Consider the following 20,240-nt stretch of genomic DNA (forward strand, 5'->3'; position numbering starts at 1 on the left):
TACCTTTCAGATAAATTAAGGCTTTGGTGAAGAGGTTCTAATTTTTGACATGTCTCTAGGCTGTCAACAGATGTCGAAGGCAATGAGTCAGATTGCACCTTGTTGGCATCACATAAATTAGCATCGTTTCTAGGTAGGGTCTTTCTGAATTTTCGTCCTAAATCCGTCCATAGGACATTCGTCAACATAACTTTGAGTTGCCTGTTACACACATAAATAATTAATATATGCAGTACTAAATATATAATACATGTATTCATCACAAATTATAACAAATGAAAACCTTCAGGAATTCTAATTCAGTTTTTCAAGCAATTAACCAGAGTAGTAAATACCATAACTAAAAAAATCTGCCTAACCATTCTCAAATATACATGAAAAACTAAAGCACATTTCACTTAAATTGGGATTTTCTTCAGAATTCTGTCTGAAATATTACAACTATGGTCACACACATGCAAAGCTGTTGGGATTCCTGGTAACCAATTGGTGCTTACCCACACTATCAGTGGAACAATATTCATCTGCACATCACCTCACAAAGGCAACCACTTTCTGCATTACAAATGTGTTCTTAGTTTAGGATTTGTTGATTTGGAAAACATAAATTAAACCTAAAGATAACAGTACATCATCTACAGTCTTACCTCTATATAGTCTTAAGATACATTTAAGTTTACCTTATTTTTAAAAATAGGTCAATTTAAAACACTGTATGTATACCAATTTCAAAAGTAAAACTGATAAATCCAAGCACTGTCAGCTTTTTGCCTCATTACATTTTGCCCTTTACTCATTTAACATATCTTTGTACTGATAATACTTGGAGAACTGTGTTCAGTTCTTGAACCATGAAACACAGTACAATGAACACAGTACATTGATGTAAAACAATGTCAAATGAGGAATTGTGGGAAGAATTGAAAATGTTTAATTAGAAAAGTGTCTATTCTGCTCCCTAGTATCAGTTTTAGACCCTTTTTGTTTAACAAAAGTAAGAATATTAAGAAACAGAAAGCAGTGTTTGTGTATTTTTAAGATAAAACAGATGTCAAAGAAATGACCTGTTTGCACCTGCCCCTTGGGGCTGTATCTTCAGATCATCTAGTAGAAGAAGCGGGAGCTGCTGCTTCTTCCAAGGAGCCGCTACATAAAGCACTGAAATGCCACACATTTTAGGTTTAAAGAAAAACTTATAGATTTTAGGATTATCATTAAACAATAAAAAGATGAGAGACATTGCTATGAATGAATAAAAATTTATTCTTCATCCAACAAATACTTACCAAATACCTTTCAGCAAAACAACTGGCAACAAACAAAACAATCACAGTTCCTGCCTTTGTGGACATTACATTTCAAGGAAGAATTATCCAATTAGCTATTTAATTACAATTGTAATGAGCAATATGAAAAAAAGTACAGATGCTGCATTTCTGCTGAACCAGATAAGGGAAGTTTTAATGAAGTTGAAACTATCCAAAGGAAACAAGTGGAAAATGGAGAGTGGTTCAAAAAGGAGGATAAAATGTAAATGCTCAGACATGAGGAAAGTCTGTTCAAGAAAATTAAAGGACTTACCTGGCTCAAGTGCTTAGAATGAAGAGGAAATTTGTATAAAGATGGACAGTTAGGCAGAACTGTGTGGATTATATCGAGGATTTGAAACTTTAATGTCAACAACAGTATCAATCCCCTAGTTTTAATAAAAGAATGATGATATCATAGCTGTATTTTTAAAAAGATGACTGTGACCTTTTGTGAAGAATAAAGAAAACATGAAGAGAAAAAATAATGAATTTAGAGAGGTGATAGTGACTTAGGGATAGTTTAACGGAATGGTGGGAGGAGAAACAGGAAAGAAGGAAAGGGACCACAGATACAGCAAATGTAGGCAGTTGACAGTTATGAAAGGGGGATACAGGACAAGCTGCTGCTGCTGCTAAGTCGCTTCAGGCGTGTCCGACTCTGTGTGACCCCACAGACAGTAGCCCACCAGGCTCCCCCATCCCTGGGATTCTCCAGGCAAGAACACTGGAGTGGGTTGCCATTGCCTTCTCCGATGCATGAAAGTGAAAAGTGAGAGTGAAGTCGCTCAGTCACCATGGACTGCGACCCCATGGACTGCAGCCCACCAGGCTCCTCCGTCCACGGGATTTTCCAGACAAGAGTACTGGAGTGGGGTGCCATTGCCTTCTCCAATACAGGAAAAGGGCTGAGGATAAATGTAAGATTCAAGATAGGTCTTCTGAGTTAATTATTGGTTACTTAGCTTAAGATAGAAAATATTTGTGTAAGTTTAACTGCTTATAGGAAAGAGGTAAACAAAGCAGGTTGATGATACAGGAGACAGAATAGTTAACATTATAATTAAGTTTCTTAGGAAGTGGCATAGAAAGAGCTAGTATTTATTGAATATGCACCATATGCCAGAAACTATGCTAAGCCCTTTACAATGCTTTACCTCATTTAACCCTCACAACTAATCCATGAGATCAAAGCTATGGTTTTTCCAGTAGTCATGTATGGATGTGAGAGTTGGAGTATAAAGAAGGCTGAGTGCCAAAGAATTGATGCTTTTGAATTGTGGTATTGGAGAAGACTCTTGACAGTACCTTGGACTGCAAAGAGATCAAACCAGTCAATCCTAAAGAAATCAGTCCTGAATATTCATTGGAAGGACTGATGCTGAAGCTGAAGCTCCATTACTTTGGCCACCTGATGTAAAGAGCCAACTCATTAGAAAAGACCCTGATGCTGGGAAAGACTGAAGGCAGGAGGAGAAGGGGATGACAGAGGATGAGATGGTTGGATGGCACCACCAACTCAATGGACACGAGTCTGAGCAAGCTCCAGGAGATGGTGAAGGAGAGGGAAGCCTGGCGTGCTGCAGTCCATGGGGTCACAAAGAGTCAGACACAACTGAGCAACTGAACACCAACAACTCCATGAGGTACAAAGGTAACTACTCTATAACTAAGAAGACCAAGACAGAATGATTAATAACTTGGCCCACAGTAAAATGGGTTGAATAGTGACAGTGGGATCCAGAGCTATACACTCTCAACTCTGCTGACAGCACTCTTAACTGCTCCACTGTGCTGATTTATGATGGGCTTCTTCCAGAAACCAAGATCACTTTTTCAGAGTGATATGAAAGGTAAAGGAATACAGGGTTGAGGAGAGAAAAGGCCTCAAATCTTCATTGTGTAGAGGGTGAACACAGGACGACTAGCAAAACACAGTAGGATTATCTTGGGATTGAGAAATCCAGTAAGATTAATAATTATGAATTTATAACACCACAAACATACTCTGTTTTGTCATTTTTTTCCCCATTAGTGCTCAGCCACCTTGATGTCAGCACAATGCAAACAGATAATCAGGTTTACAAACGATTATTAATTATGAAGGAAAAAGGCATCTTTGTAACTAAACATCTGGCAGCTAGCACCTTAACCAAGTGATCAAAGATAAGGCCACCAACAGTGGGACAAAGAGATATTGTGTATCCTCTCATATGATGCAATAAGCAAATGACATCAGCTATGAAGCATTCTTGCCAAAAATGAAACATGAACCTAATCATAAGGACAAACCTAGAAAAATTTTTTAAATCTAGTATATAAGACATCCTATGAGACAAGTGGCCTGAACTCTTCAAAAAAGTCAGTGTCATGGTTTAAGGGGGTCAAGAGATGGAGGGATTATTCGAAGATTAAGAGACTAACGAGACATAAAAACCAAAAAATATAATGCATGAACCTCAATTTGATCCTAGATTTTAAAAAAAAAAGACATCTTGGAGACATTTAGAGAATTCTGATTCTAGATTTTATATGAGATGATAATATGAAATTATTATAGGGATTTCTCTAGTGGTCCAGAGATTAGGAATCCGCCATGCAGTGCAGGGGATGCAGGTTCAAACCTTGGTCAGGGAACTAAGGTCCCACATGCCATGGAGCAAATAAGCCCATATGTCACCCTAGTGAAGTTTCTGTGTGCCATAACTACTAAAGGCCGCACAGAGCAACTATTGAGCCCGTGTGCAGCAAATGGAGAGTCTGTGCACTATAACCAAAGATCCCACATGATGCAATAAAGACCAGATGTGCCACAACTAAGACTCGACACAGCCAAATAAATAAATAAATATTTTTAATGTAGTTCAAAGCCAAAAATGATATTAAAAAAGAAATTAGTATATATCTTCTTCATGATGTATTGTGGTTATCATGTAAAATAATTCCTTGTTTTTAAGAAGTACAGGCTAAAGTATTCAGAGGTAAAGTGCCTGATGTCTGTTACTTATTCTCAAATAGTTCTGGAAAAAAAAATGTGTATGTGAATGTGCATATGTAATATGCACTTAAATATATGAATGAAAGACTGAGAAAGCATAAATGTGGGAAAATGTTAACAATATTTTGCATGTTTGTTATTCTTACCAAAATAATTCCACACCTGGAATCTTGTACAAAAAAAACACAAAACGTATGGGGAAAAGTTATACATGAAGATGTTCATCACAGTATTATTTATAACAGCAAAAAATATTAGCAACTTTAAAATCCCAGCAAAGCAGAATGGTTAAGTATATACCATGATAAAACCGCTTAACAGAATGTTACTTATTGGTCTCTTAAAATCTTCTACTTTAAATTTTAAGGGTGGCTGGCTGTGTTTTTTCCTGCTTTCTATTTGTCTTTATTTCTATTTTCTATGCTAAGCAAACACTATTTATGTAGAGAAATATCAACCAATTTATTCTGTAAAGAACAGTAAACATGTTTACCTAGCCAAAAACTATCTATTAATTAGTGAAAAGAAACTATTTTTTACATTCAGGATTACTCTCTTATAAGGTTTTATAACTGTATAACTTAAAATTCTAAATGATCAAATGAAAACACTTGTAAAATCTTAAGGATATATAAGTTCTACTTTTCAGTCTAATTAGAAAACTGACTATTAGTAATTTGCTAAATTATTTGAAAAAATATCCCAACGGTAATTTAAAAATTGTTAAATATGAAAATCTCCAATGTTGGAAAATGTCATTTTTCTATTCACCCAAATCAAGTAAGAATCACGATTGGTACATGTTATGCATGGGTGAGTCCATTCAATGTTCATCTGAAACTACCACAACATTGCTAATTGGCTATACTCCCAACACAAAATAAAAAGTTAAAAAAAAAAAAAGAATTACCATTGGTGATTTTACTGGTAATTCTAATTATTGGTTCTAAGTGAAAAAGACAACTTGGGTTATCTGTGAAAATACATATTTCACGTTCATAAATTTGCTTTATTGTAATCTAATAATATTCTAAAACAGAAGGCAGCAATCTTTTTCCCCAAAATTAAAAGTAAATTTTAAAAACTTCTATATTTAAATGTCCTAGCATTCTTTTTAGAAACTTGTTTAATATTTAAGAATATAAAAATCATCTATAAAACACACTCCAGTTTGAAAAGAATAATCCAAATAAATATACCTCAAACTATTAGCCAGGGTTTGTTACTCTATTTAGTTAAGTATCTAGAGACCACATAGGAATCAATTCTTATATTACTGATTCAGAACAGTTTTTTTAGGCTCTCATTTTTATTTATGTTTTATTGGAGGATAACTGCTTTACAATGCTGTAGTGATCTCTGACATACATCAACATGAATCAGTCATAACTATATACATATCCCTTCCCTCTTGAGCCTCTCTCCCCTCTCATTTCACCCCTCGAGGTTGTCACAGAGTGCCAGGCTAGGCTCCCTGTGTTATATAGCAGCTTCCCACTAGTTACCTATTTTACACATGATGGTCTATATATGTCAATGTTGCTTTCTCAATTTCTTACCTTCTCCTTCTCCTGCTATTCCAACCAGATCATTCTCTACATTTGCATCTCCATTTCTTCTCTGTAAACAGGTTCATCAGTACTATTTTTTCTAGATTCCAGATATGTGTATTAATATACAATATTTGTTTTTCTCTTTCTGAATTACTTTACTCTGTATAACAGGCTCTAGGTTCATTCACCTTGTCACAACTGACTCAAATTTGTTCCTTTTCATGGCTGAGTAATATTCCATTGTATATATATACCACAACTTCTTTATCATTCACCTGTTGAGGGACATCTAGGTTGTGTCCATGTCCTGGCTATTGTAGACAGTGCCACAATGAACACTGGGATGTTTGTGTCTTTTAGAATTGTGGTTTTCTCAGGGTATATGCCCAGTAGTGGCATTGCTGGATCATATGGTAGTTTTATTCCTAGTTTGTTAAAGAATCTCCATACTGTTCTCTACTGTGGCTGTATCAATTTACAGTTCCACCTAGCCCTATTATTTCTACAGATATTCAAATAGAAACTTAAAGAGTAAAGAAAAACATTCAAATCAGACAAAATAAAACCTAAATTTAGTATTTAGGGAGACACACTTAGGTGTCAATACTATCCCAAAAAAGTAAGATTAGGAGACAGGTTAGTTTTAAAGAAGAGGAAAGGGAGTTGTAACTACAAAGGTACATGGAATTTCTGGGCTAATTTTCTATTTTATACCTGAATGGTGGTTATATGAATATATTTGCCTTATAAAAACATATTAAACGGTTTACCCTTTATTCATTTTTTGGTAGATACATTATATTTCACAGTAAAAACAGAGTAGAGGACAGCTAAATGAAGATCTCCACCTAACCCAATATTCTACTGATGATACATATAACATCCCTGCTAAAGTACATGCGTAAGCTTTTTGTGTGTGTGTGTGTGGCCACACCTCAAGGGATCTTAGTTTCCTGGCCAGGGATCAAACTGGTGCCCCTTGCAGTGGAAGCGAGGAGTCTTAACCTCTGGGGACTACCAGGGAAGTCTCGTCTAAACTTTTATTTTTTACTATTATTTATTTACTTGTCTACAATAGGTCCTAGTTGCAGCATGTAGGATCTTCAATCTTCACTGCAGCATGTAAACTCTTGGTTGCAGCAAATGGGATCTAATTCCCTGACTGGGAATCCAACCAGGGCCCTCTGCATTGGGAAAGCAAAGTTTTAGCCAATGGACCATCAGGAAAGTCCTCACCTAAGCTTTTTAGAATCATCCAATAGTCTATTTACAAAATGTCCCCTTCTAAGCTATGAATTATTACTCTACTATTCATTTAATTTACAAGGGAAAATAGTTGCTGATTGATGTACTCAAAGTTTAAGAATTATCACTCCCAGAAAATAAAAATTATATCACATTTCTTCTGTAGTTCTTTTCATACATGTAAAAATCTGTAATTATGAAAAAAAACCTCAGCAAAACCACAATAGAATTTTTTTCAAATTTTGTTCGATTTAAGTTTTTCAACACAAGCAGTTTTTCAATGAATGCATAAGTATAACAGTGATATAACTTGGCTAAATTCAAAACTCAGGAAAAAAAAAAATCACTCCTCAAAACATGGTGCCCTATTTTTAGATTCTAGAAACTGACAGCTGGAATGAAGGCAGTGTTTTAGTTTCTTTTTTCATAATTTAATTTTATTATTTCTTGTCCTTCAAAAAAAAGGGGGGGTGAAGGAAATAAAAATATGCTACCACAAAACATGCCACGTTGGCACAAGGATTATTTTGAACTGAAAGCAACTGAGAGTAGATGCCAAAAAGGCTCCCTGTCCACGCCTTGCTTGCCTAAAAGCAGGTTTAGACTATTTATCACCAGAGACTCTTTATCAGCCGAGGAATGTAATTGACATAACAAGCCTTACTAATCAAACATTATCTCCTATTAGTTTCCCCCATATACGTTCTATCCCACAGCTCACCATCCTTGGAATAGCAAACCTTTTTCCTCTGTCTTATCACTTCTCTAGAAATTTATTGTCCTTTGTTAATACACTATATAAGCCTAAACTGTAACTACTCCTTTGAGTTACTCTTTATAGAATTTCTCCCATGTATATGCACACTGCATGTGTTGAATAGATTCTGTTTGTTTTTCTCTTATTTATCTGTATTTTGTCTGTCCAATTATGGCCCCAGTCAGAGAACCACTGGGGGGTAGAGTCTTGTGTCCTTCCTCCTCAAGGACAAAATAAATGAACACATCACAGAAAAGACACATGAATAGCCAATATGCATGTGAAAAGATGCTCAGTATCATTAATCTCATCTTTCTGGTCTTTAAAAAAAAAGTTTGTCTTTTCATAAAATGGGAAAGGGAGCAAAATATTTCAACAGATACTTTAGAAAATATACAAAATAACAATAAACACATGAAAAGATGCTTATTGATATTTAACAACGATGATATTTAACAATATCCTCATTCATCAACAAAATGCAATTATTACCACATTTAGATATCACTACATGGGACTTCCCTAATGATCCAGTGGCTAAGATTCTGCACTCAAATGCAGGGGGCATGGGTTTGATCTCTGATCAAGGAACTAGGCCCCACATGCAGCAACTAAGCCTATGTGCTGCAACTACTGAACCCACATAAATAGCCCACATGCTGCAACCAAGACTCAGTAGAGCCAAAACAAACAAATAAATAAAAAAATTTTTAAACGCAGCCCTTAAAAAAAAAAGATATCACTACACATATATTATAAGGAAAGATGACAGAGACTGACCATACAAGTCCTGACAGGAAGATTGAGGAAGTAAAACTCTCTGCACCGCTTGTGCAAATGTAAAATGACACAATTATTTCTGGAAATCATTTGGCAGTTTCTTAACAAAGTTGAAAATGTACTTTCAATGACTCAACAACCCATCTCCTAGGTATTTACCCAAAAGAAATAAAAATGTGTCCATACAGGCACTTGTACATGAGTGTGCACACAGCAGTTTTATTCATTGTAGTATTCATTTGTCACAGAACTAGAACAAAAATATTTTATATTTGTATAGAAACACAAAAGACCCCAAATAGGCAAGGCAATCTTGAGAAAGGAAAACAGAGCTAGAGGAATCAGGCTCTCTGACTTCAGACTATACCACAAAGCTACAGTAATTAAAAGAGTATGATATTGGCACAAAAACAGAAATACAGATTAATGGAATAGAACAGAAAGCCCAGAAATAAATCCACACACCTACAGTCAATTAGTTCATGACAAAGGAGGCAATAAATACACAATGGAGAAAGACAGTCTCTTCAGTAAGTGGTGCTAGGAAAACTGGATGGTTATATGTAAAGTATAAAATTAGAACATTCTCTAACACCATATACAAAAAGAAACTCAAAATGGACTAAAGCTCTAAATGTAAGATTGGACACTATAAAACAGAGGAAAACACAGGCAAAACACTCTTTGACATAAATCACAGCGATATCTTTTTGGATTCACCTTCTAGAGTAACTGAAATAAAAACAAAAATAAACAAATAGGACCGAATTAAATTTAAAAGCTTTTGCATAGCAAAGGAAATCATAAACAGAATGAAAAGACAATCCACAGAATGGGAGAAAATATTTGCAAGTGATGAGACAGACAACGGATTAATCTCCAAAATATACAAACAGCTCATGCAGTTCTATATATTTAAAAAAAATCAACCCAATCAAAAACTGAGTATAAGACCAAATTAGACATTTATCCAAACAATACATACAGATGGCCAAGGAGCATATGAAAAGATGTTCAACATCACTAATTATTACAGAAATGCAAATCAAAGATACAATGAGATATCATCTCACACTGGTCAAAATGGCTATCATCAAAAAATTTACAAACAATAAATGCTGGAGAGTGTGTAGAGAAAAGGAAACTCTCCTAAACTTTTGGTTGGAACATAAACCAGTACAACCACTAGAAAGGACAGTATGAAGATTCATTAAAACAAAAACAAAAACAGAACTGCCGTATGACACACCACTGCCACTCCTGAACATATATCCAAAAAAAAAATCATAATTTGAAAAGATACACGCATCCCAATGTTCACTAAAGAACTATTTAACAATAGCCAAGATACGGAGGCAACTTACATGTCCACTGACAGAGGAATAGATAAAGAAAATGTGGTACAAATATATAATAGAATATTACTCAGTCCTAAAGAAGAAAGATCCATCTGCAAAGACATGGATTGATGTAGAAAATACTGTACTTAGTGATATAATTCAGACTGAGAATAACAAGTACTATGTGAGTGTAAAAAATGATACAAATGAACCTATACACAAAATAGAAAAGACTCACAGAAACAGGAAACAAATTTATGGTCACCAAACAGAAGAAGAAGGGAAAGAGGGACAAATAAGGATTATGAGATTAACAAATACAAACCACCATACATAAAACAGATAAGCAACAAGGATTTATTATATAGCACAGAGAATTATGTTCAATGTCTTCTAATAACCTACAATAAAATATAATCTGAAAAAATATACAACTGAATCACTTGGCCATACATACAAAATTGATTCAGTATTATAAATCAATTATACTTCAATTTTTTAAATTACTGATCACAGATCACCGTAACAAATATAATAATAGTGAAAAGGTTCTGAAATATTGTAAGAATTACCAAAATGTGACACAGAGACACAAAGTGAGTAAATGTTTTTTTGAAAAACGGTGCCGATAGATTTGCTCAATGCAGGGCTGCCTGCAACATTCAGTTTGTGAAAAACAGATATCAGTTCAAGATGGCAGGGTAGAAGATGCACTCTCACCATTTCTTATGAGAGCATTAAAATCACAACTGCTGAACAACCATCAACAAGAAGACACTGGAACCCACCAAAAAAGATAACTCATATCCAAAGACAAAGGAGAAGTCCCATTGAGACAGTAAGAGGGACACAATTACTATAAAGTCAATTTGTAAAAAATGCAGTATCTGCAAAGTGCCAATAAAGTGAAAAACAGTAAAACAGAGTATGCCTGTATCTTATGAGTAGTGTCCTTATAAAAATGGCAGAAACAGACATACACAAAAGGAAGACAATATGAAGACATACAGGGAAAATGTGTAAATATGGAGGACTGAATGCCTGAAGAAAAGAGAGAGACATGGAACAGATTATTCCCTACTCCCTTCAAAGGAAGCATAGCCTTGCTGACACCTTGACTCACATGAAATGTAAATGGATTAAATAACCTAATCAAGGGTAGAGATTGTGAGAGCAGCTTATGATAAAATAAAAAATAAGATCTTCTATGTTCTGAATGTATGTGTGCTAAGTCGCTTCAGTTGTGTCCAACTCTGTGCAAACTTATGGACTGTAGCCCACCAGGCTCCTTTGTCCATGGGATTCTCCAGGCCAGAATACTGGAGTGGGTTGTTATGCCCTTCTCCCTGGGACTTTCCCGCCCCAGGGATCAAACCCAAGCCTCTTAATGTCTCCTGCACTGGCAGGCTGGTTCTTTACCAACAGCACCACCTAGGAACCACTCTGAATGTATGTTTCCCCTCAAAATTCATATTTTGAAATTCTAACCCTCAAAAGTGTTGGTATTAGGAGATGGGGACTTTGGGAGGGTCATGAGGATAAAGCCCTCATCTAAGGGATTAGTGCTCATTAAAAAAAAGGTTCAAGAGAAGGCTCCTTCCACTCTTTGAGGACACAGTAAAAAGATGCCCATTCATGAACCAGGAAGCCTTCAGCAGATACTGAATCTGGAAGTACTATGATCCTGGGCTTCTCAGGCTCCAGAATCATGAGAAATAAACGTTTTTGTTTATAAGCCACCTACTCTTATAGTATTTTGTTATGGTAGTCCAAAAAGACTAAGATAAGATCCAACTGTATGCCTAGAACAGAGACACACTTTAGACTCAAAGAAATAAGTAGGTTCAAAGTAATATGACGGAAAAAGTATACCATGAAAACAGCAACCTTAAGACAGGTAGAGTGGCTATACCAGTATTAGACAAAATAAACTTTAAAGAAAAAAATAACATCAAATGTGTGTAGAAACGATGAGGAATAATTCATTGACAAAAGGGTTAATTCATCAGTGGGATATACTGACTATAAACACGCATGCGTGCTCAGTGGCTTCAGTGGTGTCCGACTCTTTGCAACCCTAAGGACTGCAGCCCACCAGGCTTCTCTGTCCACAGGGATTCTCCAGGCAAGAAAACTGGAGTGGGTTGCCATGCCCTCCTCCAGGGGATGTTCTTAACCCAGGGATCAAACCTATGTCTCCTGTCTCCTGCATTTGCAGGTGGGTTCTTTACCACTAGCGCCACCTGGGAAGCCTGACTATAAAATACATATATATAATAATAAGATGACAAACTCATTAAGCAAAAACTAACAGAAAGGAGAAATTAACAATTCAACAATAATAGTTCAACATTTAAAACCCCAGTCTTGATAGAACAATGAGACAAAAAAAATCACAGAGGCTTGAATAATACTATCAACCAACTCAATCTAAAAGACATCTAGAGGCACTCCAATAAATAGAAACAAAATGCACGTTCTTCTCAAACACATGGAACATTCTCCAAGAAAGACCATATGCCAGGCCACAAACAAACCTCAGCAGATTTACAGGAAGTGAAATCATATAAAACATTCTCAGATCACAATGGAATTCAATTAACAATTAACAACAGATAAGTCATCAGAATGTAATGTACAGCATTGTGATTATGGTTAATAATATGATAATGTATGTTTGGAAGCTGCTAAAAAATAAAACTTAAAAGTTATCATCACAAAAAAATTGTGACTGTGAGTGATAGATGTTAACTATACTTATTGTGGTGATCACCTCACAATATATACAAGTGTAGAATCATTATGTTGCATACCTGAAACTAATATAATGTTATATGCCAATTATATGAATAAAAGAATATGTTTGAAATGTAAAAATACATAGAAATTAAACAATACACATTTTCAAATCAAGTGAATTAATCATACTAGAAACTAGAAAATACTTTTGCTTAATAAAAGAAAATCACAATACACCAAAATTTATGAGGTACACCTAATAGTGCTCAGAATAAAATTTAAAACTGAACACCTATATTAGAAAAGAAGACAGATATCAGATCTCAAGTCAATAACCTAACTATATATCTTAAGAAATTATAAAAAATAGCACAAATTATGTCCAAATCAAGAAGAAAATAAGATTATAGTGGAAATGAAAGAAATTAAATATAGAAAACCTGCAGAGAAAACTGGTAAGACCAAAACTTGGTACTTCGAAAAGATCAAGAAAATCTACAATTATCCAGGTAGACGGAACAAAAAAAAAAAAAAAAACACTCAAATTATTAAAATCAGGAATGAAAGAACAGTCTTCACCAGCAATATTACAGAAATTTTAAACAGTGTTAGAATACTATGAACAAATGTATGACAACAAATTAGATAACATAAAATACACAAATTCCTAGAAAAACAGAAGCTGGCAAAACTGACTCATTTTTTAAAAGTAGAAAATTTCAAAAGACATAACGAGCAAAACTCTGAATTTGTGTAATTTGAAAGATTCACAGATACACATACATATGCATGTAAGCACATTCACCACCAATAACCAGATGGCTTCACTGGTGAATTTTATCAAACACTTAAACAAGAATTAATCACAATCCTTCAGAAACCCTTCTGGAAACCAAAGTAAGACAGAATACGTTTCAGCTCATCCTACAAGGCCATTATTAGCCTCATTCCAAAGCCAGACAGAGACAACATTAGAAAATAGCAGATTATTTTCCCTTCTGAATACAAACATAGATATCCTCAATAAAAATCCTAGCAAACTGAAACCAGTAACAAATAAATGGGATCATAAATCAAGATAAAGTGGGATTTATCCCAGGAATAGGAAGTTGGTTTAAGATCTAAACATCAATTTATGTAATATATTATATTAATAAAGGATATAAATTATATGATATAAATGCAGAAAAAACATTTGACAAAATCAGCACACATTCATCACAAAAAGCCTCCAACAAATTAAGAACACAAAGGAACTTCCTCAACACAAAAAAGGGCATGTCTGAGTCTATTTAATCTACAACAAAACATCACAGACTCAGCAGCTTACAAACAGCAAACATTTATTTCTCACAGTTCTGGAGGCTGGGAAGTCCAAGATCAGGGTGCCAACCAACATGGTCAGGTTCTGGGTGAAAGCCCTCCTCTGAGCTGTAGACTGCAGACTCCTCAAAGTGTCCTCACGTGGTAGAGGGCACCAGGAAACTCTGAGAGGTCTCTTTTATAAAAAGAGCACTAATCCCATTCATGAGGGCTCTACCCTCATATCTGAAGCACTCCCTCAAAGGCCCCACTCCAAATATCATCACATTGGGTATTAGGATATTAACATATGGATTGCTGGAATATACAGACATTTATAGCAGGAAATCTATAAAAAACCTATAGCTAACATCATACTTAATGGTGAAATACTAAACGATTTCCCTCTGAGACTGGGAACAAAGCAAAGATTTCTACTCTCACCACTTCCATTCAGTTCAGTTGCTCAGTAGTGTCTGACTCTTCCATTATATGTTATATTTTTTAACTAGGACAATCAGGCAAGGGGGAAAAAAATTAAAGGCCTACAGTTGAAAAGGAAGAAGTAAAGTCATATTTATCTGCAAGTGACATGATCCTGTATATATATCCCAAGCAATCTACTAAAAACTTCTAGAACTAATAAGACAAAGAGGGTCACAGTATATAAATCAGGGCTAATATATATAAATCAATGGGATTTCTACACACTAGTAATGAAACATCTGAAAATAAATTTAAGAAAACATTTCCATTCACAAGAGCATCAAAAGAAGAAAATACTTGGGAATAAGTTCAACAATAAATGTCCAAGACACACTGAAAGTTATAAAATATTATTGAAAGAAACTGAATAAGACCTAAATAAATGGAAAAATATATTCATGGACCACAAGACTTAATTTGTTAAGATGGCAATACTCCCCAAGTTGGTCTGCAGATTTTTAACATGTCCTCCATCAAAATCCTTTTGGCTGTTTTGCTAAAAATGACAACCTGATTGTAAAATTCAGCTCCTCAGCTCCTCCCCTGGTGGTCCAGTGGTTAAGAATCTGTCTTACAATGCAAAGGACATTGGTTTGATCCCTGGTCTGGGAAGATCCCACATGCCGAGGAGCAGCTAAGCCCATGCATCAGAACTTCTGAGCCAGGGCCCTAGAGCCCACAAGCTGCAGCTACTGAGCCCATATGTCTAGAGCCTATGCTCTACAACAAGAGAAGCCACTGCGATGAGAAATCCACGCACAGCAGTGAAGAGTAGTTCCACTTTCCACAACTAGAGATAGCCCACATGCAGCAACAAAGACCCATCACAGCCCCAAAATAAAATAAATAAATATTTTTAAAAAATAAAATTCAGCTGAAAATGCAAAAAGCCCAGAACAACCCAAACAATCTTGAAAAGGGACTTCACTGGCAGTGGTTAAGTCTTCATACTTCCTCTGCAGGGAGCATAGGTTTGATCCCTGGTCAGGGAACTAAGATCCCACATGCCAGGTGGTAAAGCCAAAAAAAGTTGTTTTTTTTTAATTTTTGTAAACCTTGAAACTATTATAAAGTTGGAAGACTCACATTTTCCAATTTCAAAACTTACCACAAATTACAATACAGTGTGCAGTACACAGTGGTACTGAGGTAAAAACAGACATATAGATCAATGGACTAGAATTTCAAATCCAGAAATAAACCTGTATATTAATGTTAACTGATTTTCAACAAAGGTAGCAAGAAAAATTGGTACCTCTTCAACAACTGTCGCTGGGAAAACAGCATATTCACAAGCAAAGATATAAATTTGGATGTCTATCTCATGCCATACCTAAAATTAAGTCAAAATTGATAAAAGACCTAAATCTAAGAGCTAGAACTATAAAAATTCTTAGAAGAAAACCCAAGAGTAAATCACCATGACCTCAGATTAAGCAACAGTTTCTTAGATATGACAACAAAAGCACAGCAACACAAGAAAAATAGATAAATGGGATTTCATCAAAGTGAAAGAAACTTTTGTGCTTCAAAGGACACCATCAATAAATTGAAAAGCTGAGTGACAGAAAATACTTGCCAGCCATATACCTGATAAGCACTTGTCTCCCAGAACATTAAAAAAAAAAACACCTCTTAAACTTAACAATAAAAAGATAAAACAACACAATTTTTAAACAGGAAAAGGATCTAAACAAACATTTCTCCAAAGAAGATATACAAATGACCAACAGGCACGTAAAAAGACACTCAGTGTCATTAGGAAACATTTATTAAGACCACAATGAAACATCATGTCATATCCACTATGACAACTATGGAAAAAAAGGAAGGAAAGAAGGGAAGAAGGGAGAGAAAGCAAGTATTGGTAAGGATAGAGAGTCCCTGATATATTTACTAAGGACAGTTCACTTGAAAGGTGCAAATTCAGACTAAATAGCTTACAAAGAGCTCTGATTTAAGTTCAAGAATTCCAATTAGTCATCTAACTTGTGCCAACTCTCCAAAATTTTAATTTTTACTTTGTTACTGTCATTTTTTATTCATTTACTGTTCTTAAAAAATATAGCCTTTTGCAAAATAACAACTTTTTAAGCATTTACTATTGTCCAATACTAAAAATTTAGCTCTGAATTCCTTCTAGTAAAAATTGTAATTTGAATCCCACAGCTATTTAATTTCAGCATATCAATTACTCATTAATACTATGACTATAGGACTGCAGTTGCTAACTGGGGCATTTTTTTCACTACAGACCACAAGTGATGAACCCAGCATGTTAATGAGCTTATATATAACCCTTGCTTTATTAGATAAATCTTGCAAGATGTTCCAAACACACAAACAAGAAGTTAAGATGACTGATAATCCCAGAAATTCAGAGCTTACATGCAACCATAAAGGCCACTGAAGTCAATCACTGTGTTTTAGAAGCTGTGGTAAACTGAGACCCAAAAAGGTTAAATGAATCATTCATGGTCACACTTTACATAGCATAAGACCATCTTGTGTCACACACATACATGTATCTTACCTTTCTGGTGATATCTTAGAAGTGACAGGATGACCACGTACACCTTTTTTACTTTTATGGTCTAGAGAGAGGACCTTATTTCTTAGGCTCCTTTTCAACTAAGAAAAAAAAATGGAATTTGGAATTTCAATAATAGAGAATACAACAATTGAAAGACACATAAATTTTCTTTTTATTTAAAAATTAAACAGCCAAACTCACAATGGTTCATAGAGGGGTAAAAATGCAATCTACAAAAAAACCTGGCATCTTTAGCTGGTGGAGAAACAAAAACCCACTAAATAATAGAAGAAAGACATTTAAAAATATAAAGGTAACTTTAGTCAGGAAATCAACATTTTAAAATTCAAAAGCTTACATAACCAAAAGATGTTGAATGTGTGTAAGGAAATATAAAAATAATTATCTGTCAATTAAATAGAATCTGCAATTCTGAAGTAACTGCATTTATAAAAAACTGGAAGGGATTACAAATAATTCCCTATGAACTATTACATGGAGAAACTTTATGAAAGAGTCAAATATCTTATTAACACTGTTTAAATTTAATCTAACTAGAAACAACAGTTAAAACTGATTTAGTTAATATGCAACAGTGTGAGTCTAGACAAAAAAATTATTTATCTTCTCTTTACATTAGTTTCCTTATGTGGTAAGAGTTGTGTGTGTGCTCAGTCATGTCCAACTATTTGCAACTCCATGGACTATAGCCCACCAGGCTCATCTGTCCATGGGATTTCCCAGGCAAGAATACTGGAGTAGGTTGCCATTTCTTCCCATGGGATTTTCGCAACCCAAGGATGGAAACTGCATCTCTTGCGTCTCCTGCATTGGTAGGAAGATTCTTATACACACACACACACACACACACACACACACTGGAATATTATTTGGCCATAAAAAATGAAATAATAGCATCTGCAGCAATATGGATGGATCCAGTGATTATCATACTAGGTGAAATAAGGCAGAAAGAGAAAGACAAATACTTTGTGATATCACTTACATGTGGAATCTAAAATATGACACAAATTATTTATGGAACAGAAACAGACTCAGGGACATAGAAAACACTTATGGTTACTCAAGTGTCCCATCAATAATAATATCAACAATAACAAAATGTGGCATATACGTAAGGAAATATTACTTACCCTTACAAAAAAAAAAAAAGGAAATTCTGATATACATTACAACATGGATGAACTCTGACTGTGAGATAATAAAAAATACTCATATTGGTCTCTGCCCACAGTTCCTGACACAGAACTCCTAAAATCCTTGTAATTTCCTTGGTAATAAGAGCATCTTTCGTTGTAATATTGGTTTTTAACCCCAATTCCTGTCACAAGGCTTCTAAAACCCTGGTTAATTTCCTGGGTGACAGGAGTATCTTTTGTACTAATAAAGTGACTCTAGGTGAGCTTCTAGATAGGGGCTAGTCACTAGAAAGACCAAGTCAGTATTATGAGCTTAGAATTCTCATCTCTGCCTCCCATTCCCTGGAGAGGGGAGAGAAGCTGGAAACAGAGTTAATTATCGGTCATGCCTATGGGAGGAAGTCTCCATTACAATCCCAAAAGTACGAGGTTTGACGAGCTTTCAGGCTGGTGAAACCCATCCACATACCAGGAAGGCGACAATCCCACCTCCACAGAGAAGAAACTCCTGCAAATCGGGACCCACCAGACCTTGCCCTATGCATCTCTTCATTTGGCTGCTCATCTGTATTATTTATTATGTCCTTTAATAAGCTGGTAAATGTACATAAGTGTTTCCCTGAGTTCTGCTAACTGTTCTAGCATAAATTAATCCAACCTGAGGAGGAAATCATGGGAACCTCAGATTTATATCCAACTGGTCAGAAGCACAGATGACAACCTGGACTTGTGACTGACATCTGAAGTGGAGCGGATGCAGTCTTGGGACTGAGCCCATAACCTGTGAGATCTAAAACTATCTCCGGGTAGTGTCAGTTCAGTTCAGTTCAGTCGCTCAGTCGTGTCCGACTCTTTGCGACCCCATGAATCGCAGCACACCAGGCAGAATTGAGATAAACTGCAGGACACCCAGCTCATGTCCCAGAGGACTGTTTGGTGGGGGAAAACCCACACACATGTGGTGGGAGAAGTGTTGTGAAAATGACAGTAGTCTGAGAATAAAGGAGAAACACAGGAGGAAGAGGGTTTTTCCCAAAGCGATGACATTAGGCTAAGTGAAAAAAGCCAGTAACAAAAAGACAAACACTCTATGATTCTAGTTATACAAAGTATCTAGAGTACATAAAGATAGAAAATAGCTTGTACATAGAAATAGAAAACAGACTACATCAAACTAAAAAAATGTCTGCACAGGAAAGAAAACCATCAACAACATGAAAAAGCAATCTATAGAACTGGAAAAATTACCTGTGAAACACATATCTGATAAGAGGTTAATATCTAAAATATACAAAGAATTCATACAATTCTACAGCAAAAACATCTAATTTTACAATGAGCAGAGGATTTGAACATTTTCCCAAAAGAGATATACATATGGCCAACAGGTATGTGAAAAGGTGCTTAATATCACTAAACATCAAGGAAATGCAAATCAAAACCACAGTGAGCCATCACCTCACACCTGGTAGAATGGCTCTTATCAAACAGACAAGACATAAAGAGCTGGCAAGGATAAGCAGAAAGGGAAACTCTTGTATACTGCTTATAGCAATGTAAATTGGCAGAGATGCTACAGAAAACAGTACAGAGGTTCCTCAAAACAAATTATAAAAATCACCATATGATCTAGCAATTCCACTTCAACTTCTGAGTATTTATCCATAGGAAACAAATCACTAACTGAAAAAAATTATCAACAACCCTTGTCCACTGCATAATTATTTACAATAGCCAAGAGGTATAAACAATCTAAGTGTCCATCAATGGATGAATGGATAAATAAAACATGTTATATACACAAACACACACACACACACACACACACACACGGAATATTATTCAACCATAAAAAAGAAGGAAATCTTGCCATTTGCAATATCATGGGTGCACTTTCAGGGCATTATTTTAAGTGAAATAAGTCAGAGAAAAAATAAATACCATATGATCTCACTTAGATGCAGAATTTTTTTTAACTCATCAGTACAGAGAACAGATTTGTGGTTGCCAGAGACAGAGGTTGACACTTGGGGAAAATGG

General features: G+C 35.3%; 1 protein-coding gene across 1 annotated transcript in view; it reads right to left on the reverse strand.

Moving 5' to 3' along the window:
• The window catches only part of SENP7 (SUMO specific peptidase 7), a 137,034-nt gene that overhangs the window by 83,790 nt on the left and 33,004 nt on the right, over positions 1-20,240 (reverse strand). Inside the window, exons 4-5 of the mRNA XM_068976375.1 lie at positions 17,041-17,138; positions 4-201 (exon numbers count right to left, since the gene is read on the reverse strand). Of these exons, the coding sequence (XP_068832476.1) occupies positions 4-201; positions 17,041-17,138 (296 nt within the window). The remainder of the gene's footprint in view (positions 1-3; positions 202-17,040; positions 17,139-20,240) is intronic.

This window comes from Capricornis sumatraensis, chromosome 1 (assembly GCF_032405125.1).
Source record: "Capricornis sumatraensis isolate serow.1 chromosome 1, serow.2, whole genome shotgun sequence".
NCBI classification, from domain to species: domain Eukaryota; kingdom Metazoa; phylum Chordata; class Mammalia; order Artiodactyla; family Bovidae; genus Capricornis; species Capricornis sumatraensis.